Source organism: Corythoichthys intestinalis, chromosome 1 (genome assembly GCF_030265065.1).
Source record: "Corythoichthys intestinalis isolate RoL2023-P3 chromosome 1, ASM3026506v1, whole genome shotgun sequence".
Classification (NCBI taxonomy): Eukaryota; Metazoa; Chordata; class Actinopteri; order Syngnathiformes; family Syngnathidae; genus Corythoichthys; species Corythoichthys intestinalis.
This window is the reverse complement of record NC_080395.1, coordinates 12,619,998-12,647,828: the sequence shown is the minus strand read 5'-3', so window position 1 is coordinate 12,647,828 and position 27,831 is coordinate 12,619,998. Positions and strand designations below refer to the sequence as shown.

Here is a 27,831-nt window from a genome sequence, read left to right as displayed (position 1 = left end):
TGTTCTTAAGTCTTTCTGATAATTTTGCCCTGACCTTTTTACTGCAATAATATAATGAAAACCTGAAATTATGGCTTTTAGTTTTGGCCACCCCAATAATTTAAGTGGCCCCATCTGGACACCCCTATGAAAAAATTCGACATCGTTCTTGCACTCTTCTTCTTTCATACTTTAGGAATACTTAAGTCTCATGGGTAGCGGAGAAATAGCGCTAAATTAAATGAGCCTGAGAAGCTTCAATGGTTAAAAATGAAGCGAGTTCATTGTAATGTTCTTTGATGGAAGAAGTGCAGCGGAAGAAGTACAGTAAATGGCTAAAGTCCGAACTTTCAACAAATACATTAACTGATTATTTCAATTCTGAGCCTTGACATTGATGGCTGCAATTTATATATGTTGATCATATTTACTGAATAGTTATTCGACTCCAGTGATGTGAAGTCGTGATGGAACTTCCACACGCTTCAACGTATTGCGCTGAAGTTTCAGCACCTGAACGTTTCTATTTCCGGTTCACCTGATGCAACATTTGTTTACCCATCCGGGTTGTGCAGTTCATTTGTGTAGTGTTTTCCTGACCAAACAAGCGCCTTCAAAACATTCTCATCGGGTAAGTACCGAAGTTACAATTTAGTAGACTAAAGAGTCCTATTTTAAAGCATAGTGAAAGTCGTTTGGCTTTATGTTGAAGCTTTGCAGTTGTACCTAACTTGGTTTAGTTTAGCATAGCACGCTACCCAGATAGCAGACAGACGTTGAAATGATGTTGAATCAACATTCCGCTGTCAATCTTATATCGTTGAATCAACATTGACCCCCGACGTTGATTTGTCATCACTTTTGCACCATCGATTAATGTTGTTCCAACAATCAGTGTTAAGTTTTCCTTCATTTTCAACCATGATGCTATTAATGCGATCAAATATACCCATATTTAGAGGTCCTACATTATTTACAGACAGAAGAAAAGGCTAGGCTGACTAATGAAATATTGAACATGAACGATAGGGGTGTGACAATATATCAAAATGGTGATATATCGCGATACTTTGTATCCCAAAAGGTTATCGATATGCTCCTGCCAAGAATCGAGATATCGTTTTAAAAAGGGGTCAATGTTTAAAAAAAAAAAAAAAAAAAAATGATAACGACAAATTCTTATCAAAATCTTCCACCATAATACAACCCCTAGCAAAAAGTATGCAATCACCAGTCTCGGAGGAGCACTCACTCAGACATTTTATCATGTAGAACAGGGGTGTCCAAACTTTTTGCAAAGGGGGCCAGATTTGGTGTGGTAAAAATGTGGGGGGGCCTACCTTGGCTGACGCCCTTTACATAGAACAATATATTTAAGCAAATTTTAGCAAGCCATTCTGTGTGTCACATTTGCTTTATTATTTTTTTCAATTAATAATTTCAACAATCTCGCAACTCGCCTAAATTGTGGCATTCTCTTTCGACTCTCAGGCTCTTGCAAAATACTGCTGCTGTGAAATTAAAATAGCTTCAAGTTGCTTCAATTTCTCGCTGCGTATCTTCCCTATAATCTTGTCGTACGTGTCAGCGTGTCTTGTTTGGTCTTATCGCCTCACATTGAACTCTTTAAAAACAGTGACTGTCTCTTTGCAAATGAGCCAGACACAGTTGTTGCGTATTTTAGAGAAGAAATAGTCAGATTTCCACCTATCCTTGAAGCGTCGGGAGTCGCAGTCAACTTTCTTTTTTTTGTTGATTGTCGCCATTTTAGAAAATTGGGAATAAAGGGTTACACGGGGTAATGTTGCTTAGAGTTCTGCTGACTTTAGTGTGTAAGCTACTTCATACGCTGGTAGCAGTGCTGCTGACCAATTTATTAAGTCTGTGTGTGGGCTAGACGTTATTGATTTTATGACAGAGGCTGGGGGCCGGATGAAATTTGTCCAAGGGCTGCATTTAGCCCCCGGGCCGCACTTTGGATATGTCTGATGTGGAACAAACCCAGATAAAAAGCTTGAAAAAATAATTAGTTTAAAAGTGCAACTCTTTAGCATTCAGAAACACTAAAATAAATGAATAAAAAACATTGTGGTGGTCAGTAAATGTTAATTTTATAGAGCAAGTGCAGGGAAATATTTATGGAATCACTCCATTCTGAGGAAAAAAATATGGAATCATGAGAAACAAACAAAGAAATAACAATCAAAACTAGTGTTGCACCGATACCATTTTTTGGGTCCGATACCGATACAGATACCTGGCTGTGCAGTATCGACCGATACCATTCCGATACCACTCTGTTTGCAAAAAAAACCCCCAACATATATATATTTATATATATTATATGTACGTATAAGGGATGCAACGATACAGTTAAGTCAAGGTTCGGTACGATTTTCGATACAATTCAATACATGTAATGCTCTGAAACAGAAAATACAACTGTTATTGTCATTATTTTATTTATTTTTTTTTTTGCTAACAAGCAAAAATAACAGTGCCATCATATAAACAAGCATTTTAGTGCATAATATTTATGTGCTTACTTCTTACTGAGCTGAAGAAATTTTGTATATGAGCGCTGAGAACTATTTTTGCTGTTTGTAAAGTGGGGCACACTATTGATTGCTGCAGCTCTCTTAGCAGATATATCTACCATATAAGCAAAACATCCTATTTGTGGTCCGAGTCCATCTGTAACATGTACTGAATTAACAGTATTTGCAGCATTATCTATAGTCACTGGTATGGATTAATTTGGCCTGCTTAACTTCCATTCAGTCATGGCGGTTTCTAATTCATCAATGTAGTATGTGGACTACGCGTCGCTCTGGCTCACGCAGCTAATGGCATGGGATCTAATGTAGCACATCTAGGTTTAGTAATGCGTGATCGGCATGTTCGTTTTTGAAAGATTACCGGCGAAAAGTAGCACAAATTACGTTGTTTCTATGCGAGGGCGGGTCTATAATGTCTTCCGCTTTACGATGCAATGTCATGGTCTAAAAATAGCATGCGTGCGGTACGCCATTAGTTGTTTGTAGAATATCCTAGAATGATTTCCTGACCAATGTATCGATAATCGTTGTATCGCCATATGATCGGATCATCGTTATCGTTAGTTTTGTATCAAAAGTGCCATTTTTGATGAGGAGCAAAATTTGTCAGAACACCGGCGGGACGCCTACTATTTCGGCTGGCGTGATTCCGGCGACTTGGCTGGGAAGGAGGATTCCTTTCAAATTAACTCATTCACTCCCAGCCATTTTCATCGGAGCAAGACCCTTCTCTCCTGGCCATTTTACTAGATTTTGACCGATTTTGCAAGGCCCACAGAAAATTCTGTTCTATTGCTATATAAACATGGACCCCACCAAAAGAAAGATTAGACTCTCTTCTTTCAGCAGAAAAAAAGTAAGTTCATATCTTTTCCCATTCTTTAGAAATCAGCATTAGAAAATAGCTTAGTTTGAGTAATTTTCCCATTTCTGATGAAAAAATGGAGAAATTGAGCTTTTTGTGAAAGCATACATTTCAAACCTAACTTTGACTTTAACACAGCTATTTTTTGCTTTAGTTACATCCTAAACATCTGAATAATGTTATCGTTTTACAAAATAACAGAAACAAGATAAATGGAGCTTTTGATAGCAATGTAACAATTTATTTTCACATAACTAACTGAAAGATGACGCTATTGTGGCCGCGACGGCCGGTTAAACTTTTCCCTCATCGTTGCCCGTCTCAAAAAGATGCTTTTTTTTTTTTTTTTTTTTTTTTTTTTTTTTTTTTTTTTGAGTCTCTGCGGGCTCTGCGCGAGAGCAGCACGGGCTCAACGGCATCTAGTGGTTCCGGTCGTTCTGCTCGGTTGTCCAGCGCCTGGCATCCCGGGCGTCCGACCGGTTTTTCTGCTCGGTCATCTTCAGCCGGCGCCCCGGCTTTGCAGCTTGGCCTCTCATTGCTGTTGAATAGGGTTGTGGGTCTTATCAAATATGCTACTGCCCTCCAGTGGCCAGTTTTATTGCTTTAAAATGGATTTTCAGCTTTGTGCTTTGTAGCTCAATTGAATCAGAACCCAGAGATGTCTTTTTTGAAAAAAAACAAAAACATAAAAGATGTATAAATACGTCTTTGGGACACAGAAACAATTAAAAATAGAACGTATTTATACGTTTTTAGGAGCAAATGCGTTAAAATAAAAACTTGGCTCGATTTCAGATTTTTTAAAAATTGAGTCACAACAATAGAAAACTTGATTAACTCTCAGTAAAGTTATTTCAAACTTAAGCCTCCTCTTCAGTATGACGAGCTTTGCTGCGAACTTTGCCACCATCGGGGTCTGGGATATAATGTAGCCACTTCTGCACAACAGAAGCAATTGCATATTGTGACGCGGCCATCCCTATCTGCCTCTTCAGTGAATCTGAAAATTCCAAACAAAATGGCATTCACAGTTCATATCAAGGAATTCTAGCAGGAGTCATTGGTTAGTTTAAAATACTTCAGTATTTGGGGTGAAGTGAAAATCTCAACCAATCCCAAACCAAATTAGGGCTACATATTGGAACGATATGTATGATGGAAAAATGACGGCAATGTCTTTGTTTTCAATAAATTAATTTAGACAAGGCTCAGTTGTGTCATATCTAGTGATTTTAGGGCATTAATTGGAAAAAGAATTATGTTTGCCTGAACTAAGTTCTACTTAGCTAACATTCATGCTAGGTTGATCTTCGCTTGTATGCCAATCACAGCAGATGCACCGTTTCTTACAATTCCGGCCTTTTTGTCACGTTGTGTAAGGCAAACCGTTTTATGTACAACTTTGATGACAAATGTGGTTTATTCTGCCGTAGGACATCATTGCTGATAAAGGCTCTAAAGAGAAGCAACAGGCTTTCCTTTAAATATAGCTATCCTTAAATGAGGTGTTTTCAGGGCAGTTCGTTTGAGGTGAACAGTTGAATACAACTGTTTTTTGACCACAACTCTCGCTCATCCATAATTTGATGACTCTTCAATTATATTTCCTGGTCAATCAAAAATCAGCTATTTGACAACAGTATTCCATCAACTCTAAAACAATGTTAACTAGGGTTGTTCCAGTCATGTTTTTTTGCTTCCGATCCGATCCAGATCGTTTTAGTTTGAGTATCTGCCGATCCCGATATTTCCCGATCCGATTGCTTTTTTTTTTTGCTCCCGATACAATTCCAATTATTCCCGATAATTTTTCCCGATCATATACATTTTGGCAATGCATTAAGAAAAAAAATGAATAAAACTTGGACGAATATATACATTCAACATCGAGTACATAAGTATTTTATTTGTTTTTTATCACAATAAATCCTCAAGATGGCATTTACATTATTAACATTCTTTCTGTGAGAGGGATCCACGGATAGAAAGACTTGTAATTCTTTAAGGATAAATGTGACTTTGTATCTTGTGACTAAATATTGCCATCTAGTGTGTTTGTTGAGCTTTCAGTAAATGATACTGTAGCCATTTAACTGTTCTGCCCAAATGCATGAACTTTGTATCTTGTGACTAAATATTGCCATCTAGTGTGTTTGTTGAGCTTTCAGTAAATGATACTGTAGCCATTTAACTGTTCTGCCCAAATGCATGATGGGAAGTGCAACCATGACTGTGCGTAGTGGTACCAATTGATATTGAGATATATATATATATATATATATATTGATATATCTTCTCTGCGTTGGGAAATAACATAGGGTGTTAAGAAAAAGATCAATTACTACTTTTCTTCCCCACATTGCTTCCCACGATATTTCTAATCGTACGGAGAGGGATTGTAAGGCTTTAGCTAATTAAAAAAAGGCTCCAAAGGCTGCCAAAATTCCCTCTACTCATTTTACGCTGCCTTTTAGCGCTGCGCCATTACAGATTGAACGCGACAATGCGTGAGTGGGCCGTGCAGCGCTTGCGTTAATTACGTTAAATATTTTAACGTGATAATTTAAAAATAAAAATTAATTACCGCCGTTAACGGGATAAATTTGATAACCCTACCTTAAGCCTAAACTTAAGACTCTGGATGAGTGTAACATATTATGTCTATAACGTTAATACAATTAGAAAATTATTTACTTAAAAAATATATATATATTTAAAAAAAAGGCATGTCCGATATTTTTTTGCCGATTCCGATACTTTAATAATGACGTGATCGGACCCCATCGATCTAATGTTAACCCAACAATCGCCTGACACACCATAGAACAATGTTGTTTCTACGTCACTATCAGATGTCATCGGTATTTGCAATGTTGATTCAACATTGTTTATCGTCGAAAATTTCAATGTCAACCATACTGATGATTTTGATGGAAAATCAACGTTTATTCAACGTCGGTTTGCTGTCTGGGTAGCTAATACACATTAAAGCATTCCGATTGCTTTGGCTTAATGCCACTTCCGATTTGCAAACTTTGGTTTCAGGAAAAGTGGATCGGTTAACATGAGAGTGATTACATTACAATTGTATAAGACCCTTCTCGACTTTTCTTTAAAGTGCCTGTGACACGAAAAAGCATGTTTATTTCATAATACACGCGGTATTCTATGCCCCTGAATGATATGGACCGCTTGGATGTGTGTGGAAGCGATCGCTATATTTATTTAGTTTTTTGAATCCCGCGCCATGAAAATGAGTGACTTCCGGCTTCGGTCTTGCATTGAGGAGGAGGGCGCTGTGACGTGTACGGTAGAAGACGTTCTCTTCACTATACAGTGTACTGTTGTGTATGAGGACGAAGGATTCAGCTGATTTTGCGGATCAATACTTTTATTTTTTGCATCACGCCAGCCAAACGGCTGCAGAAAAATCATTCTGTATGCGGGAGAGGCGTATGCGCCTTTTTGGAGTTTCAAAAGGTTCCCATTCACCGTGGATATTTACTGTGGGACCATTGGACTTACAAGGAAGTGAGTAAACATCTTGTTTTGTATTATGTCAAATACGAATACAGTGATTACAAAGTAAACACTATAAAATTCCTTTAAATAAAGGACTACTTACATTTGATCATTAATAGGCATGTAAAAAGCTATCCTCATGCTCATTAGCAGTTAGCTGTTAGCGCGTTAGCTACACAACAACTCCAGCCACCCTCCTCCAGGGAACGAACTGTAAATTGCTCTCCGCCGGGCGGTTTGCCGATCCGCAAAGAAACTCGACAACCGGGTCGTCATGTCAAATAATCCAGGCTAGTTATGTGTGATTTTCCACTTCGAAGACTTTGAAACATCCCTCGGTTCGGGTTAGCATGTCGGCTAGCTGTCACTCCTTCTGGTCTGTTTACATTCTCCGAAGCCGGGGAAGGGAAATTACATATGTCCGATTTAGGTGTCATAAAATATCGTTCGGGAGGTGTGACAGTAAAGGTGAAGTCGACTGTTTTGACCATTATGGAGTAATTTTGCCATTTCGTCTTGAATAAATGGATTTTTATTATTTTATATTCCATTTAGCACAAGATTGTTATTTGTCATGACCATGCCATTTATTTAGCAATTGGGGAAAGTACTTGGGTAAAAAGAATATCCTGTAAAAACATTGAAGTAAAGAGACAGAAACAATGACATTTTCCCGCTCTCTTCGTCGCGTTTTCCTCATTGTGAATAGTTCCCCCTCGACGGGCTGACTGGTCCTTCTCAAGCCATTTATATAGCTATTGGGGAAAAATACTTGGATAAAAAGAATATCCTGTAAAAATATTGGGAGTAAAGAGACTGAAACAATGACATTTTGCAGCTCTCTTCGTCGCGTTTTCCTCGTTCTGAACAATTCCCCCTCAATGGGCTGAATAGTAAAACCGATGAGCCTAGTCTACCGCTGACGTCATCCACCTGTTGGGGACGCTAAAGCCCTATAATGGTAGGCGTGGCTAACCGGCAGATTAAAAGACTAATTTCTCGTCATCTGTGCTTTGCTAAATTGTTGTATATAGTCGAATCGTCTCAAAATATGATTCTAATTCACATAATAATGCCATTTAAGACTTTTTTTCTGGTGTCATATGCTCTTTAAGATGCGACAGATGACTATTAGGTGAACGCCAACGCAATCCCAGACATCCAAGTCAACGAGGAGAGGAAATTCAGGTCACGACGAACAACTGCAAAAGAAAATGAGGGTAAGATCATCACATTCGTTGTTGTATTTTTCATGCAATATCAGACTTGCTCTGATGTGATTGTGATCAGTGAATGTGAATGGAGGCCAACAAGCCCATAATCTGACTTGCGATTTGCACGGCTCACAGTAACAATGATCTCACAGTATGTTGACAACCAGTGTTGTCACAGATTACCTTACTAATTTAATTACTGATTACACCTCAAAAAAGTAATCTAGTTACTTTACTGATTACTTTATTATCAAAGTAACTAAGTTACCTTAAAAGTAACTTATCAGTTACTTTTTACCATTTTTTTTCTCCTTTTGCTACCTCAACATAAAAATGACAACAACAAAATATCATCACATGTAATTGAATTTTTCACATATGGCTTAATCTTAGCGGGGGTTTAATTAGTCGATTGAGTTGATTTCAACCACCATTGACTCGCGCTAGCTTAGCCACCCCGGAGCCCTGAAACTAACAGATAACTGACAAACTGCGCAGAATTTGTTCAAATCAACTCCAACGACTAAATAAACCCCCGCTAACTCCAAGATAAAGCCTAATGTAAAAAATTCTGAACTTCCCCTTTAAAATAAAGACCTAGCTGTTAAAATATTGTCTAAAGAAGTTGTAAAGCAATAAAACAAACAACAAAAATTAATGAAATGAACAAGAATCCTACAACGTATTTCATAACGGGTCAAAATTATTTTTCAAGCAGATCATGTGACTACAACCTAAGAGACTATCTTTTGCTTTGCTAAGCCAAAACTACACCTGTGGAGGCAGGATGGATATTTAGAATTTCTGTAAACCTAAGCTTTCAAACACAACAACAACTGAGCTAGAACAGTTTTATATATATGTATATATACAGTATTGGCCAAAAGTTTGGCGACACCTCAAAGGTGGATACTTTGAAGAATGTAGAATATAAAAACTGTTTTCAGTTATTTCACTTTTTTTTGCCATTCCACATGTTCGTTCATAGTTTTGATGTATTCAGAGAGGATTTACAATAGTAGTGAAAATATATAAAACGTAAAAATGTTTAGATCTACCCAAACGTTTGACTTTTGTTTCAGTCATCAACATGCTTTGCCCCCAGCCCCACAAAAGTAAAACTCTGCCTATGGTTACAAACACTGACAATAAAATGCGCATAAAGGCTGGTTACAAACTGTAGAAGTGCATGCTGTCTTGTTACCTGAAGGTTTCGAGTTTCGTCGCCTTGTGCTGTAATTCCAAGTAGGGCTGGGCGATATTGCCTTAAGTAAGTATCACGATAAATTGAGCAGATTTACCTCGATAACGATAAATGACGATAAATTTGCCCAAGCAAACTGTTATATAATTTGAAAATTTGAATCAATGCATGGAATACAAATTAACAGTTTCTCGTTAAATTTATTTACCAGCTTTCAATTTAACAATTGCACATGCAGTCTAAGTATTAAAAAAAAATCTTGTAAACAATAAGAATTCTTGTGTGAACATTTATAACAGCTTGTATGACTTGAAAAATATCATCACTTGAATTTCATTAAATTCATTCCGCATTGTTATACACTAGATAGTAGCATACGTTTAGATATTTAGAATAGATACAAATACGACACATCCACCCGCCCCCCAGAAATTATACTTAATTAAAAAATAAAATGTTTCACAAACCTTTCCTTTCTTTTATTCGGCTCAATTATTTACATCTTATGATTTTGGAAATCCTTACAGTATGCACTAAATAATATTCCTGTTCCCAAGCACTGTGCTTACTGTACTGTAATTTTTACAAAAAATAAACAATACATAGTTACTCCCCGTCATCTAGGACGAGCCACTTACAAGACTAGCACTGTCATGTATTACAAATACTGCTTTGAACACATCTTCACAGACAAAAGCAATGACACAGGCTTAAAGAGGTCAACTTTAATTGTGTAAATCATACTTAATGACGACACGATCTCCTGGTTGAAATAGACGACATCCACTTAATTCTATTGAAGATATGTAATGCTGAGGCAATTTGTCAACTTTACTTTAAAAAAAAAACGTGCACTGTTTATCCAGTAAATGGGGCTCTTGCAGTGTCTCAAACAGTGATTCAATTTAGGGCAATTGTCTTAAAAGTGGTTCATTGTTTCAGAAAGCCTCGGTTTTTTCATCCCTATCTGGAACCCGTCGAGTTTACTTAATGTCGGGTGAAAGTTTGGCGAAGCTAACTTAAGCCCGACTTCATCCCATTTACTTGTAGCGTTAGCAGCTAGCGTTAGCAGCTAGCGTTAGCAGCTAGCGTTAGCCTACCGGGCTTCTGTTTGATTGGCTTCCTGAAAACCATGTGACTCCAAACGTAAGCTCACTGTCTGCTTTCTTAAAGGGGAATGAACATAGCCGAACAACAGAGTCAAAGCGGGATGAAAAGACTATATTTTCTTCCTTTATTAAATTACCGAATTTACCGACATGGTCAAAATTACGTCGGTCATCGTGAAGAATTTCGGTAACGGTACATTTTCGGTTTACCGCCCTGCTCTAATTCCAAGTGCTTCCTTGTTGAGTTGGATGTAGAGTTTTTAGCGGCTGACAGTCTTTTTCAGCCAGCATAAAGTTTGCAACGCACGGAGATATTTTTGTCATCTTTACTGGGAAGTAATGGCTGTATTTCCAGTGAGCAAAGGCATCCATTTGTGGTATATATCCTGCCTTTCACTGTTAGCCTCGCTGCCTCGTCAGAATGCTATGTTGTTGACGGCCGAGGGAGACAGCGCTCATACAGCATCGTATTACACGTGACCCGTCCCCCCCCCGATGAGAAATGCACTTCGTACATGACTACAGTATTCTTCATTCTACATACACTATGAGGCAAAAACAAAATAGTAACGCACAGGCACTACGGAAACTAACTTTAATCAGATTACTAGCTTGGAAAAATGAACGCGTTAGATTACTCGTTACTGAAGAAAGTAATCAGATTACAGTACCGCGTTACTTAACGCGTTACTGACAACACTGTTGACAACACAATTATTAATACAGGGGCCAATTGAACTCAATACAACTATTACTTCGCTAGCTCTTTACAAAAACCCGAAAGGTCTACAAAGTGCTTTACAACAACAATATTGTTCATGATAAATAAAAGGCAGGAAGTTATTAGACAATGACATTGGGACAAAAAAAAAAAAAAAAAAAAAACAACGCATCGTGATAAAAGTCAAAACAGAAAATAAAACTGATAAAATCCAAAGAGTCAAAATCCTTAAGAAATAAGAATAAGCGACCCCAGTTTGAATAAATGGCGTGTCTAAAAAAAGTGGGTCTAGCTGTGGTTTAAAAAGGCCTAGATTCTTAATGGTGCAGATTTCAGGGGGTAGGCTGTTCCACAATCTGGGGGCATCAACTTCAAAAGATCAATCCCCCCACTGTTTAAGTCTCGGCAGGCCATTAATAGAATTAAAAACAAACAATAAAAGTTGGAAATCAATTGTAAAATTAACCGGAAGCCAGTACTGGTTAAAAATTGAGCAGCACCATTTTAAACAAGTTGAAGACGATATAGGAAACATGAAATGTGAAGTTAGTTAATTCATCTGTGTACTAGTCCATCTAATAAAAGGCTTCAACTGACAAAGATGTGGTTAATTAATCTAAGATACAAGAAAAATTAAATTTTATCATTACATTGTGGAAAATAATGAACTTGATCACAATGTCCGAATTTTTTTTTTTTTTTGGAATGACCTGTGGATTTCTCCAAATATTATAAAATATATGCATTTTTTTTTCTTGCCAGTGTCCCACCGATGTCAATGTAGAAGATCTTCACCATGAGAAGCACGATTCCCTCCATGTTAAACAGGAAGAGGAGTCCGAGATGCTGTACATCAAACAGGAGGAAGAGCCAGAGACCCCCGACATGAAAGAAGACCAGGAAGTTGAAATCCACAAGTGTCTAATGGGTGTCAGTGTGAAGAGCGAAGAAGATGAAGGTCCAAGCGAAGAGAGAGGAGCAGCGAACCCTTCGAGCGACAGCTCATTTCAGCACTTAACAACAAAAGGAGAGGGACGATCGGAACCGGACGGCCTTTTAGCTCCGCTTTCGGACAGCGACGACATAACGTCACATTCTTCTGACTTTAATACTGATGAGGAGGATGATGACTTTGGCCAAAAGGCTTCAAAATCTTTAAACAAGTCATCATTGAAAAGAGACACAAAGGAATGCGCAGTTAGGAAACCTTTTCACTGCTCACTCTGTGATAAAACATTTTCTTGGAAACGTAATTTAAAACTACACATGCATGCACACGCTGGGGAGAAGCCTTTTGCCTGCACACTTTGTGATAAAAAATACTTAACGAAGGCTAATTTAAACATTCACACAAGAACACACACTGGGGAGAAGCCTTTCGCCTGCACGCTGTGCGATAAAAGATTTTCTCGGAACCCTTCTCTTAAAATACATGAGCGTAAACACACTGGAGAAAAGCCTTTTGCCTGCTCACTTTGTGGTAAAAGATTTTATCAGAGGACTCATTTAGAACAGCATCAGCGTATACACACTGGAGAAAAGCCTTTTGCCTGCTCATCTTGTGGCAAACGATTCCCCCATAAGGGAAATTTAAACAAACACACTAAACGCAAACACACTGTAGGTGAGCCTTTCACCTGCACACATTGTGGTCAAAGATTTTCTCAGAAGGGACATTTCGAATCGCACAGAAGAAACCACGCTGGAGAGAAGCTTTTTGCCTGCACACTTTGTGATAAAAGATTCGTCGATAAGGGAGGTTTAAAGAAACACACAAGAAGACACACTGGAGAGAGGCCTTTCGCCTGCACACTTTGCGATAAAAGATTTTATTATAAGAATAATTTAGAAGCGCATAAGTATACACACACTGGAGAGAAGCCTTTTGCCTGCTCATTTTGTGGTGAAAGATACACTCGGAAAGGAACTTTAATAAGGCACGAAAGCACACACACTGGAGAGAAACCTTTCGCCTGCACACTTTGCGATAAAAGATTTTCTCGGAACCTTTCTCTTAAAATACATGAGCGTAAACACACTGGAGAAAAGCCTTTTGCCTGCTCACTTTGTGGTAAAAGATTTTATCGTAAGAATAATTTAGAAGCGCATAAGTATACACACACTGGAGAGAAGCCTTTTGCCTGCTCATTTTGTGGTGAAAGATACACTCGGAAAGGAACTTTATTAAGGCACGAAAGCACACACACTGGAGAGAAACCTTTCGCCTGCACACTTTGCGATAAAAGATTTTCTCAGAAGTCTTCTTTAGAAAGACATCAGCGCACACACACTGGAGAAAAGCCTTTCGCCTGCACACATTGTGGTAAAAGCTTCGCTCAGAAACTAAATTTAGTAAGGCACGCAAGAGGCCATACTGGGGGAAAAACTTTGAATGGCAGCGTGTGACAAAATATTCCTGCCATGAATTTTCAGTGGAAAAAGCATTTCAATGTCCTTATTCAGTTTCCTTTGAGCCTCTTTTGAAAAAGTTGTTGAAATGATTTTTCATTTGCTGTTCTTTTTCTATCCAATATATTTATATTTAAAATTGAATAAATTGCGTTACATATCTTTGTGTTGAGATTGTTCCATGACTGACGTACTGCTTTTGAGGGCGCTAAAAAAAATCAATTCTGAGATATATATCGCAATATTAGGTCACACTATTCTCGTATTGATTCAAAATCCATCTGTATCGATCTTTACATGTATGTTTTTGGTGGAAATAAATAGGGCTGCAGTTATCGAATATTGTATTGATTGGTCAAATGTTTCTTTTATCCCAAATAATAGTTATAGGTGGTTTAATTACCTGACATGTTTCGGTGAACACTTCCGCCTTGATCAGAGAGTCAGTGGTGTTGGTGTGACGCGTCTTTATCAGCTGATGCATGAAGGCGTGATTCACCAGTAAGAATGACAGGCGAGTCACGCCCTCTACCGACCATTTACTCTTCCAGGATGCTGGTCCAGGTAGTAGAGAGCATGTACGCCCCCTCGTCCCTGTTGATGGTCCTCTGGCCCCACTTGCAGATCTCAATGGTCTCCTTGATCCAGCGCTGATGTTTGTTTTCTTCGGTGCGGATGACTCTGGCCTGAAATTTGAAATATATAGACAGTTATGGATACGCTGTGATAAACAAAAGCGTCTTTAGCCCTGATTTAAAGCAGCTAACAGTTTGAGCACACTTCAGACCTTCAGGTATGTTCAGGGGTTAATTTGTGCCGGATCCTGCCGGAACAAGATCCAACACCTCTTGATTTTGGCTGCCCTGCGTACCGGGACTTATTGGGCAGATCCGGCACCTCTCGTGTATAGAATATAATAATATAAAAACGTTTTCTAAAAAATATATTGTAATAGCCCCGAATGGGGGGGAGAGAGAAGTTACTAATGGCTTTCTCCACTTTATTGTTGCAAATATAAGAAAACAATAAACAAAATAACAGCAGACTGCCGCCACATTCGGCCGCTAACTTTTGCTTCCCGTCCATCTCCCCCTCGCTTCTTACTACCTCACAGCTCTCCAGTCCCAGTGTCTCTTAAAGGGATTATGCATAGTTACGGACATTACAGTATAAAATAAAATGATAATATGGATAAATTCATAAATTTACAGAACAAATCCCAAGTATTATTAACTGAAATTGAGGCTTTTAAGTTCGACAGCATGGCAAGTGGGCATTTGCATGTTGTTTTCAGCACCATTTTCTGCGTATGTGTCCGAACCTGTGCCCGTTTCGTCATCCCTGCGCTGTCAGAAGTACTTTGCGTTCCGGCACCTTATGATTTACAAATTAAGCACTAGGTAACTTGTTCCATAGTTGACTGAATGCTGCCCCACCCTGCTTGGTTCTTGTTCTTGGAACATACAGGAGACCGGTTCCAGACGACCTAAGGGGTCTAGAAGCTTCATAGGGAGCCAACAAATCAAGCATGTATTTTGGTCAGAGATCAATTATTTTTGTTTAGACGAGCAGTTTAATAGTCTTTCCTTTGACTCACTGGAAGCCAGTGTAACGATTTCAAAACCGGTGTAATGAGGTCATGTTTCCTTGTATTTGTAAGAACTCTGTATTTTGTACTAGCTGCAGCTTCCTGACTGATTTTTTATCAAGAAGTGTAAATATAGCACTGCAATAGTCCAATCTACTGGAAATAAATGCATGCATACGTTTTTCCATGTCTTGTATAGTCAGAAGCTCCTTAATTCTGGCTATATTTTTTAGGTAGTAATAAGCAGATTTAGTGACGGCCTTTCGATGGCAATCAAATTTTCGATTTGAGTCAATAATTACACCTAGATTTCTGACTGGATTTGTAGCTGTAAGTGACATTGTGCCAAGATGCAATGTTTGGTATGTTCGCAAACATATTTATAGAATTACTTTACCTTTTTATTCTAACTTAAATATTTTTGTTCATCTTCCTTTCCTATCAACTATTTTTTAATCTCTTCTCTGTTTTATGTACAAATACATTTAAGAATAGCCATGTGCCGGTATAAGATTTTGATGGTATGAAATCCCGCTGTTTCACTGTATCACGGTAATTATTATAGCTCCAAAAATTTTGAGACATATGGGTTAAAAAATTGTTTTTTTCCATTAAACAGGATATTTTTTATTTTTCAGAACATATTTGCAAATTGGAACATGAATATAATGGTAAAATACATTTAAAATATATTTTAAATAAAATTAAAATACACTTAATTTATAGACTATACTCACAGCCACAGCTCAAGTTGCTCAAGATTAGAGCAAGAACAAAAAAACAACGGTATGAAAAAGTATTTGAACCTTTTGGAATTTCTCACATTTCTGCATAAATTCACCATCAAATGTGATCTGATCTTTGTCAAAATCACACAGATGATAAAACAGTGTCTGCTTTAACTAGAACTAGCCAAACATCTATATATATGTTTTCATATTTTAATGAGGATAGCATGCAAACAATGACAGAATGGTATATGTATAAACATAGGCGGAGTTTGACTTTTGGGGCAGTGGGAGCACAACATGTTGATGACCCCGAAATGCAGTGTCAGCAATAAAATTAACTTTCGAGAATATTTATAATAAATTGACAATGAGCGTTTTTTGTTTCCCATCATTCTTGATGGGAACTCAAAATCAGGCTGCTCAGGCAATACTTTTCGCCAAGATCGTCATCCATTGAGTATAGTACGCCCCCCGGTGTCGTGCCAATGTAGTTACCACCGTCAAGAATTGTATCGCGTGGGTGGAGCCATATGGAGGTAGATTTATGTCTTTATTATTCAATCAAAAAAAGTTGCTTCAATAAAAAAAAAAAGTTGCTTCAATCAAAATACATATTTTCAACCCAAAAAAAAATCACTTATCACTTAAATTAAAATCACTTAAAAATAATGTGTTTGAATGCAAAAATAAATTTGAAACTCAAAAAACTAAAAAAACTAAAAAAAAAAAAAAAAAAGCATGTAAAAGCTATTTTTCTTTGATTGCTTTTTTTTTTTTTTGGTGATCGTCAAGTTTTTTTTGATTGAAGCAACTTTTTTGATTGAAGTAATGTTGATTTGTGTTAGGGCCACATTTTGGGTAGGACATTTTTGTCTTTATTATTCAATCAAAAAATAAGTTGCTTCAAAAAAAAAAGCCCAAAAAAGAAAAATCACTTCAATCAAAAAAGAAAAAATTCAATCATAGAAAAAGTTTTTGAATGCGAAAAAATATTTTCAATCAAAGAAAGAAATCATTTGTAAAATTAAATTGCCCTCCCCTATTATTTTTTTTTTTTGTCATGAAAATTATATGCAAATCAAATGACCGTCTAAGGTGCTAGTCAAATGATCTGTTTGAAAAATAATTTTAACCCATTATAATTTTTTTTTTTTTGTTCATTTCATTGATTTTTGTTGCAGTTTTATTGCTTTACAATTTTTATATACATATAGACCCTACTCACCGACGTCACAGAATGACGTGTCGCTGTATCCGGCCACCATATTGTCCGTCATTGTTTATCCGTATTCTCAATGGTTTCAATTTGTCGTGCAATTTATAGTGCAATTCATGGAAGCCCCGGTGCTTTCAGACGCTGTATACTCATTGGATGCGTTGCATAAAAGGCGTTATGTGGAAAAGCTTCAGTCTATCCATTCGCCAGATCCATATTTGATGCCTAAATCGATATTTTTCGACCCGCTGTCTTCGCCCTCTCTGCCTGACATCTGCTACACTGATATCTACAACTATCTTGTCCACACAAAATCAGCCTATTCTCACAAAAGTTGAAAAACTTTAAGAGCAGCACTCTAAGCAACATTACCCCGTGTGACCCTTTACTTCCAATTTTCTAAAATGGTGACAATCAATAAAAAAAAAGTTGACTGCGATGGCCGACGCTTCAAGGATCGGTGGATATTGGACTATTTCTTCAATAAAACACGCAACAACTGTGTCCGCCTCATTTGCAAAGAGACAGTCGCTGTTTTCAAAGAGTTCGATGTGACGCGATGATGATATTACCGAACAAGACACGCTGACATGTACGACAACATTACAGGGAAGATACGCAGCGGGAAATTATAGGAACTTGAAGCTAGTTTAATTTCACAGCAGCAGTATTTCGCAAGAGCCCGAGTGTCGAAAGAGAACGCCACAAAGACGAGACTGTTGAAATTATGAATTAAAAATAATAATAAAGCAAATGTGACACACAGAAGGGCTTGCTAAAATTTGTTTAAATATATTGTTCTATGTAAATCAGCCAAGGTAGCCCCCCGCATTTTTGCCACACCAAATCTGGCCCCCTTTGCAAAAGGTTTGGACACACCTGTTTAACAGATGATCCGTAGACAAGGCCAGCTTCTTTCACTTGGTACCAGCTAAATATTATTCAAAATGTAATGATGGTGGAAGAAAAAAGCATCTTGAATTTGAAACTGTTTGTTGTCGGCGATTAGCCTCGCAATGATCTTAATTGTGGTTGTCACCCCAAAACCCTCTAAATATATATTAAATGCATCTTACCAGATATAAAATGACTACTACATAATCTGTGGTAATCGTTTGGAGCCCAGTTTTCTCGTCGAATTGCAGCAGTCCATCTCGCTCTCCTCTCCGGGTCCCTCGGAATATGGTAGAACTTCAAGTCTCTCCGTCTATCTTCTCTGTTACTGCAACCAACCGCCACACACGCCTTCACCATTTTGATTATTAATGTTAACGAGCAGAAAAACACGCCATAATAGGAGGAATTTACGTAGCGGTAATGCGTCAACACGACGAGTTGACGGACAATATGGCGCGGAGGCGTGGTTGTGACGTCATGTGAGTAGGGTCTATAGAGCCTACCCACCGACGTCATAAAACCACGTGCTCGCTGTATGGTTCCGCCCACTTGTCCGTCATTTTGTCTCTGTATTAGCATTGGTTTCAATTGATCGAGGAATTTAAAATGCATTTCATGGAAGACCCGGTGCTTTCTGATGCCGTAAACTCACTGGATGTGTTGCATAAAAGGCGTTATGTGGAAAAGCTTCGTTCTATACAGTCGCCAGATCCATATTTGATGCCTAAATCGATGATTTTTGACCGGCTGCCTTTGCCGTCTCTGCCTGACCCTGATATTTACAACTATCTTGTCCACACAAAATCAGCCTATTCTCACGAAAGTTTGAAAAACTTTAAGAGCTTGGAGGCTTTTAAATGCTACGTTGCTGGTTGGGTGAAACAGGTCCTCGTACACGAAAATTCGGCAGGAATCTTGTGCTCGGAAGGTGAGTTACGAAATTTTCAATTCAAAATCTTTTGTTCTTGCTAACATCCACTGTCAAGTCTAATGTATTTCATGTCATTTGTCAATGGAGCTAGGGCTTTTAATGTTTATATGGTTTAGCGATAGCACTCACTACATACATACGTGTATGTTGTCGGCGATTAGCCTACCAATGATCTTAATTGTGGTTGTCAGCCCAAAACCCTCTAAATATATATTAAATGCATCTTACCAGATATAAAATGACTACTACATAATCTGTGGTAATCGTTTGGAGCCCAGTTTTCTCGTCGAATTGCAGCAGCCCATCTCGCTCTCTCCTCTCCGTGTCTCTCGGAATCCGGTAGAACTTCAAGTCTCTCCGTCTATCTTCTCTGTTATTGCAACCGACCGCCACACACGCCTTCACCATTTTGATTATTAATGTTAACGAGAAGAAAAACACGTCGTAAATAGGAGGAATGTACGTAGCCGTAACAGGTCAACACGATGTGTTGCCGGACAAGTGGGCGGCACCAGTCAGGAGAGCGGAGTTGTGACGTCACGTGGGTAGGGTCTATAGGAAAGTCAATTACATGCAGTGACACTTTTCGGCCACCAGGGGGAGGGGGGGCTGCCCCCCCTTAAAATCCGCTTATGTCTAAATCAATTTATACTGGAGTGTCACTTGGGCACATCGCCAATGTGTATTTCAGTTGGTATTTATTTTCAATTCGTTCATTTTATCAACTCATTTATAGCATAGAATTTAAAAAGTAAACATGAATAATGAATTAAAAATTGTATATATATATATAAGCAATTATGATATATTTTATTTGTCAAAGTCATGTGAAACAACCTGCTTTGAGTCTAAGCATCTACCAACAGCGACCTCTCCTGGCCGTTCCCTCTCTTCACCTCGATAGAGTTCGTCCTTGCACTCTTCTTTCGTACTTTAGGAATGCTTAGCTAGCTGAGAAAAAAAAGCTAAATTAAATGAGACTGAGAAGCTTCAATGCTTGAAAATGAAACATTCATTGTAATCTTCCTTGATGAAGTAGTCCAATAAATTGGTTAAAGTCAATGTATACATTTACGAATTATTTAAATTCTGAGCCTTCAAATTGAGTTATTGACAGTGATGACTAGAAATTTTATATGTTGATCATATTGATTGAATATTTTTGGACTCCAGTGATGTAAAGACGTGATGGAACTTCTAGACGCTTCATTATCTCACGCTGAAGTTTCAGCACTTGAATGTTTTACTTCCGGTTCACTTGACGCAACATTTGTTTACCAATCCGGGATTTGCCGTTTTTTTGTGTACTGTTACTCTAACCAAACTCGCTCCTTCTAAACATTATCATCGGGTAATTACCGAAGTAAGAATTTAGTGTACTAAAAAGTCTCATTTTAAAGCATAGTGGAAGTCGTTTAGCTTTATTTTGAAGCTTCGCATGCTTACCGAAGTGAAGGTAGTTTAGCTTAACTCGCTAGCTAAAACACGCTAAAGCATTCCGATTGCTTTGGTTTAACGCCACCTCCAATTTGTAAAGTTTGTTTTAAGAAGAAAATCGTTTGGTTAGCAAACATGAGAATGATTAAATTTAATTGTATAAGACGCTTCTTGACTTGGCTTCAAAATGCTACGAATTACTACTAAGGGAATGCCAACGCAATCCCAAACATCCAAGTCAATGAGGAGAGGAAATCCAGGTCATGACAAACAACTGAAAAACAAAAGAAAATGAAGGTAAGATCATCACATTAGTTGTATTATTTTTTATACTATGTCAGACTTGCTTTGAAAGTGATCGTGATCAGTCTATTGTGACTGTAGGACAACAAGCCCATATCTGACTTGCGATACAAGGGGTCAACGTAATGATGATCTCACGATATGGTGATAACCAGTGTTGGGAATAACGGCGTTATTTTTTCAGTAACGGGGTAATCCAACTATTTTTTCCACCGTTACAACGCCCTTACCGTTACTGACGGTCAAAAGCGTTGTGTTACTTACTTTGAATAAATAGAAGAAACTACCAGCCATAGCGAGTCTACTCTCGTCTGTTTATTTGTCATCCAAGACTTTGGGTGCATTCAGGTTCATGGCAATGAAAATAGTAAACACACATAGCCTACGATGGAGTTGCCGTTTGATACGGTCATAATGTGTAGGTCCTGCACCCATCCGCAGCAAAATTGTTCGTAGCTTTGGAGCGATTTGTAATTTCGGGATCGCTGATGAGTTTAGTAACATACACCAAACAATAAATACAGCAGAATGTCCATTTTGCGTAATTGTGGAAGCCAGTCGACATCTTTACTCCATTTGTCTTAGGCTTGCTCGAAAGGGTCAACATTGTTCACATCCTTAAGTTTGATCACATATCTGTTCTTCGCCTTAGTAACGAGTTTGTCTCTTTATCGAACTGGCAAGTTAAAGTTTAATGTCCCGCGAGCCAGACCTGCTTCCAATATGGCTGCGTTGTTGTCAAATCTCACGTGATCCCCCATTCTGTGACGTAAACGCTCGAGCCTAATAGTGCACATACTTCAGAGCCGGTGTTTCCACTCAAAAACGAGAACAGCGCGTACGGCAAACACACGCAAAACAGATGCAGAGGGATATGATGGCAGAGCATTCATTGGAAAATTTGTCCTTTACGAGGTGGAGATACAAACACTATTTCAAGTTGGTTGAAATTAAAGGAAAGAACGTGCATGTAAAGTGTAATATATGTCCCGGGGCAAAGCTTTTGTCGACATCTGTGGTAAGCAATTCAAATCTGTTTATTTTTGTTGCACTTCAAGTGTAGGATAAATCTGTTGCTGGTGAGGTGCAATAGATATTACAAGGTTCTATAACACAACTAGCTGTCTGTTCTTCTCTATTCAACTGACTCGAATACTGCTCAGAAAATTTCAAATTCTTTGACATACAACTTCTTTTTAAAGCAGAAATGTGAAGTAATTTCATAACATGCCAAATAGGGTCACAATTAAAGTAATTAAACATTGTCCAACAAATAAAGCATGAAAAAATATATGTTGTATATTTGACAAAATAATTGCGTTTTCGAAGTTCTAGCCTGAAAGGGGACGAACTCGGAAGTGATATGTCACATCGGGAACAGCGATGGCAGCTCGAGACATACGGCCGCGATACGAAGCCCTTCAAACAATGATTCAAACAGCGATATAAGCTATATATCCACGTTTTTGAAGAGTTGGAGGAAGACCTAACATGTATTAGCCAGATGCTAATCAGGATGCAAACAATGTGCCTACACTACCTGACATGGAATGGATACAAGACCCATCGGGATTACAAGATTGGTAAGATACAGGCTGTTATTATTTTCATGATTTGAACATGCAGGCATTTCCACATAATTTTATGTTTTTGTCTATCTGATGACATTGTTAAAAAAAAAAATAATCAGACTTCATGTTCATTTTGGCAGATCCAGCAGCTCTCGTGCATATAAAATAATAATATAAAAACATTGGGGGGAAAGAAGGAGATGAGTTGTTGATGGCTTTCTCCACTTTATTGTGGCAACAATAAGAAAACAAAATAATAGCGGACTGCCGCCACATTCGACCGCGAAGTTTTGCTTCTCGCTGATTTCCTCCTCGCCTCCTACTACTTCAGTGTCTCTTAAACAGATCGTGCATAGTGTCTTGTTATGAGCTTTTTGTTTACAAATATATCGAACACTCGACGTGCTGACAACTTTGTTTCTTTATTAACACATGGAGCTAACAGGGGCTCTCTGCAGGAAGTGGCGTCTAATGGCGTGACGAAATGTAGTTTTTTCACACACGCGAACAGATTACAAAGCACCACTTCAGTGTTGTCCCGAGACTACATTTCCCATGATTGACTGCGTGACCTGCGTGCTCGCTGATTCGCTGCCAGACATTAAAAGCAACAAGCTTGTTGTTGTCACCTGTCAGCGGCTCTCGTAAAACACAAACTAGAAAGCTATCAAGCGATCACCGTGAAAGAAACGCCGAACAGTACAAATGCAATGCAATGCTTGAAGCATGAAGGTGGAAATACATCATACAAATACAAATAAATGTGCAGAAACTCACCAGCGGTGTGTGTCTCTTACGGCAACGTGACCGTGAATTACCGTGACGCCGACCCGCTTATATGTACATCCACACCCCTTTCCCGATTGACAGTGGATTAACCCTTTTGGACAAGATCTTAGATGACGCACAATTTAAACACGCTTAACCCAGCGAACGCAGCAACAACAACTACGATCGGGGATTGCCACGAGTTAACTTTCAGCTAACTTCGCTAGCTTATACTGTTCATTCCACAACAGTTGGCAGCTCTGCTTTGACAAAGTCATCAGTCATCTATCCAAAAATCACACTTACTTTTTGGCAAATCCTTGATCATAAGCAGACCGGTTAAGGAAGCAGGAATCTTCGAAGTGTTTGCAGCAGAGAACACTACTCGATGATGGCGTGAAATTAATTCACTTCGTGCGAACGAAAGATGTCCATTTACGTGCCCTGCTATCCTTTGGCCACTCATACAAATTTTCGTTTGAGTGAAAACAAAACGTCGCCACACACCGCCGTGGCATCTTACCGAGAAGCAATGCAACAAACAATACTGTTCTATGGCGGACTTCCCTCGCACTTGCCGGTGTGACGTAATTTCTGAAGACTGCCGAAGAAAAGCATCTTTGTTGTCAAGGGCGTTGCTATGGGTTAAACAAAGAATCTGGAAGGGTTGCGTTGAAAAAAATAAATGAAAATGATTTTTTTTTTTTTTTCATCCAGTGTCCCACAGACGTTGCTGTAGAAGATCTTCACCATGAGAAGCACGATGCCCTCAACGTTAAGCAGGAGTCGGAGATGTCGTACATCAAACAGAAGGCGGAGCCAGAGACTTCCTACATGAAAGAAGAAGAACAGGAAGATGAAATCCCCAAGTTTCCAATGGGTGTCAGTTTGAAGAGTGAAAAAGCTGAAGGTCCGAGCGAAGCTGCCAAACCTTCGAGCGACTGCTCATTTCAACACCTGACGACAAAAGAAAAGGGACAATCGCAACCGGACGGCGTCTTAGCTCCGCTTTCGGGCAGCGGCGACGTAACGTCGTACTCTTCTGACTTTAACACTGATGAGGAGGATGTTGACTTTGACCAAATTTTTTCAAAATCCTTAAACAAGTCATCATTGAAAACGGAGACGAAAGAGCGCTTGGCTGGGAAACCCTTTCCCTGCTCAGTTTGCGAGAAAAGATTTTCTCTGAAGACTTCTTTAGAAAGCCATCAGCGGACACACACTGGAGAAAAGCCTTTTGTCTGCACATGTTGTGGTAAAAGATTCAGCGAGAAGGGAAATTTAAACAGACACACAAGCACACACACTGAAGAAAAGCCTTTTCCTTGCTCAGTTTGTCATAAAAGATTCCGTCTGAAGGGAGCTTTAACCAGACACGCAACAACACACACCGGAGAGAAACCATTTGGCTGCTCACTTTGTGAGAAAAGGTTTCCTCAGAAGAATATTTTAGAAAGACACACGCATACACACACTGGGGAAAAGCCTTTTGTCCGCACATGTTGTGGTAAAAGATTCAGCGAGAAGGGAAATTTAAAGAAACACACAAGCACTCACACTGGAGAAAAGCCTTTTCCCTGTTCAATTTGCGAGAAAAGATTTTCTTCGAAGACTGATTTAGAAAAGCATCAGCGTACACACACTGGAGAAAAGCCTTTTGTCTGCACATGTTGTGGTAAAAGATTCACCCAAAAGGGAAGTTTAAAAAAACACACAAGCACACACACTCTAGAAAAGCCTTTTCCCTGCTCAGTTTGTCATAAAAGATTTTCTTCCGAGGCTGATTTAGAAAAGCATCAGCGTACACACACTGGAGAAAAGCCTTTTGTCTGCACATATTGTGGTAAAAAATTCCCCCACAAGGGAGATTTAAACAAACACACACGCACACACACTGGAGAAAAGCCTTTTGTCTGCACATGTTGTGGTAAAAAATTCACCGACAAGGGAAATTTAAGCAAACACACACGCACACACACTGGAGAAAAGCCTTTTGTCTGCACATGTTGTGGTAAAAGATTCAGCAAGAAGGGAAATTTAAAGAAACACACAAGCATTCACACTGGAGAAAAGCCTTTTCCCTGTTTGGTTTGCGAGAAAAGATTTTCTTCGAAGACTGATTTAGAAACCCATCTGCGTATACACACTGGAGAAAAGCCTTTTGTCTGCACGTGTTGTGGTAAAGGATTCACCCAGAAGGGAGATTTAAACCAACACACACGCACACACACTGGAGAAAAGCCTTTTCCCTGCTCAGTTTGTCATAAAAGATTCAGTCAGAAGGGAGCTTTAATCAGACACGCAACAACACACACTGGAGGGAAACGGTTTACCTGCTCACTTTGTGGTAAAGGATACGCTCAGAAGGGATATTTAGTATCGCACGCAAGAAGCCACAGTGGGGAAATAACTTTGATTTATAGTGAATGACAAGATATTCAGATTCCTTCAACACATTTAAAGTAAACGAAGCCTTTCAATTTCCTTATTCTGTTTCCCTTGTGTCTCTTTTCAAAAAGATGTTGAAACGATTTTGCAAGTCCTGTTCTTTTTCACAACTATCCAATACAGGTAATGCCCGGGTCACGACGTACCCGGCTTGTGTGATTTTGATTTTACAACGCCAGAGTCTCGTCTTTTTTTTTTTTTTTTTTTAAATAACGTTGACTTTTGTTTTGTGATGCACGCTTTTATCAAGGCACAGGAAGCATAGAGCAGGTAGTACTAATGGCACGCGAGTAAGGGCGCATGTACACACGAAGAAGAACATGTTTGCTTACACAAAGAAGAGCGAATTTGGTTGCTGTGCAGCCAAGAGAGAAGGGAAAGCCTTCAAGCCTACGCGCAAATTTCTTGCTTATGAAGCATCCACAGAGGCAACACTTGTATGTAACGCTTTCGTACTGATTATTGTGCCTTTTCAATTGTGGTCAAATACTTGGGGCGAGTTGATGTGATTGTTTTTGATCAAGCGCTGACGCTAACTGATACATACTAATTGTTTGTGTGGGTTGTTATAGCTGTATCAGCAGCAAGTTAAAAATGCCAATTTTAATTGCTGCTGTTGAAGATGAAACCGTTTTAATATTTATATTTTAGTTTCATTCTGCAAGTTTTTATGTCATGAGCAGCTGAATAAAGTTAGCAAACCACACTGATGTCTGTCATCTTCATTTCGGAGCTTCGCTCGCTGTCTAACTCGGACTTAGCTCCAACATCATGGCGAGGATGGTACAATGGCGTATAATACATGTTTTTGGATAGTTATTTTGAGATTTGGTGCGTATATAGGGGTACTTAAAGGGACCAATGTCGACATCGAAGAGATGGGATGCTGGCTTTCAGGGCAGCGTGGCCAAAGAAAAAAAAAGCCACATCTGAGACGGACTAATAAAAGGAAACGATGAATATTGGCAAAAGAACACAGACATTGGACAGAGGAAGATTGGAAAAAAAGTGATGGACAGACGAATCATAGTTTGAGGTGTTTGGACACATTTGTGAGTTGCAGAAGAACTGAAAAGATGCTGGAAGAGTGCCTGATGTCATCTGTCAACCATGGTGAAGGTAATTTGATGGTCTGGGCAGTGCTTAATTTGTAAATCATAAGGTGCCGGAGTGCAAAGTACATATGACAGCGCAGGGATGACGAGATGGGCACAGGTCCAGGAACGCACGCAGAAACGGTGCTGAAAAAAACACGCAAAAGCCCACTCATCATTCTGTGGGACTTACAAGCCTCAATTTCAGATAATATCCATGGTATAATTGTTATGACAACAATTTACAATTATTTAGGCTATACTCTGCACAGCATGGGCAGTTGCCCACATAACCACAGGTGGGACTTGCAGTACAGTCAGCAAATAGTTTCTCAACAGGTCTAACTTGTAAAACATTTTTAAAAATCAAGTTACAATAAATAACACAAATCTCTCATTATCATTATTTATTATAATAATGTATTCCAATAACAGTTGTAATTATTGTAATCGCCCATGTAAGCAAATAAATCGAAAATAATTCAAAACGGTGTCGCCTACTTTATTGTATTCACCTTGAACTGAGCTGCTGTCCAAACAGTTGTGCATCCCATCCCTGACCTGTTGGTGGATGTCCCACATTCTTCTCCGCTCAGTGCCCGCTCCTCTCCTAAATCTTAAAATCTGTAAGCGAGCTGGTGTCGCGACTCCCGCCTTTTGCTCTGGTGTAGCTTTTCTTACACGTTTTGAACCATCTTCCTTCTTTTTGAAAAAGGACAGTAAATGCAACTGTCTTTTCGGCATGTTGAAATGCCGTTCAACCCTGGCTGCTTGATCCCTAAATGCTGCAAATCTGCAATGTTTTTTTTTTTGTTTTTATGTCGGGGGTGTGATTTGTTGGTCCAACTTTTCGTGAATCAACAAATCTCCAACTCTTTCAAATGACGTTCAATTTTTATAAGCAACATTGTTACCGGCATCCCCAAGGGGCCGCTGTCCCGGTTCAGTGTCATTGCCAATTTGGGATAGAAAAAGAAGTGGGCAAGCGTAAGGGGGAGAGAGAGGGAGCGGAAAGGAGAGTAGCGCGAGGGCGCGTTGTTGAATTTCTGACTGCCCCCTGCTGGTTTTATTTGAGTTAATAAAAGTCTCCATGCAACAGCCATCCGAGCCTTCTGTTTTTTTTTTCTATACACCACCTCCTCGAAGGAAGAACTGGGTGTAGTAGGAGCGACGACGAACGAGCCCCGGAAATCGCTGCTCCACATATTATTATTTTCTATGCACGAGAGGTGCCGGATCTGCCAAAATAAGTCCTGGAACACAGGG

The 27,831-nt window shown here is 39.0% G+C and overlaps 2 protein-coding genes across 3 annotated transcripts; both read left to right on the top strand.

Annotated features, from left to right (window-relative positions):
* Positions 1–469: 469 nt before the first annotated feature.
* On the top strand, positions 470–14,055 carry LOC130908051 (gastrula zinc finger protein XlCGF57.1-like). The gene is made up of 3 exons (XM_057823846.1): positions 470–610; positions 8,040–8,144; positions 11,935–14,055. The coding sequence occupies exons 2-3, from the start codon at positions 8,139–8,141 to the stop codon at positions 13,576–13,578; spliced, it is 1,650 nt and encodes a 549-aa protein (XP_057679829.1). The 5' UTR covers positions 470–610; positions 8,040–8,138; the 3' UTR covers positions 13,579–14,055.
* Positions 14,056–20,213: 6,158 nt separating this feature from the next.
* On the top strand, positions 20,214–25,674 carry LOC130906936 (gastrula zinc finger protein XlCGF57.1-like). 2 transcript variants are annotated; one of them, XM_057822026.1, is made up of 3 exons: positions 20,214–20,678; positions 22,014–22,267; positions 23,741–25,674. In XM_057822026.1, the coding sequence occupies exons 2-3, from the start codon at positions 22,235–22,237 to the stop codon at positions 25,451–25,453; spliced, it is 1,746 nt and encodes a 581-aa protein (XP_057678009.1). In that variant the 5' UTR covers positions 20,214–20,678; positions 22,014–22,234; the 3' UTR covers positions 25,454–25,674. The 2 variants fall into 2 exon arrangements, with proteins under 2 accessions (XP_057678009.1, XP_057678834.1); XM_057822851.1 differs by lacking the exon at positions 22,014–22,267.
* The last annotated feature ends 2,157 nt before the right edge of the window (positions 25,675–27,831 follow it).

Excerpts from the sequence above, each read along its gene's own strand:
- LOC130906936 (XM_057822026.1), top strand. The coding sequence starts at position 22,235 with ATGGATACAAGACCCATCGGGATTACAAGATTG. Across the intron at positions 22,268-23,740 it reads CCATCGGGATTACAAGATTG|TGTCCCACAGACGTTGCTGT; the intron begins GTAAGATACAGG and ends TTTTTCATCCAG.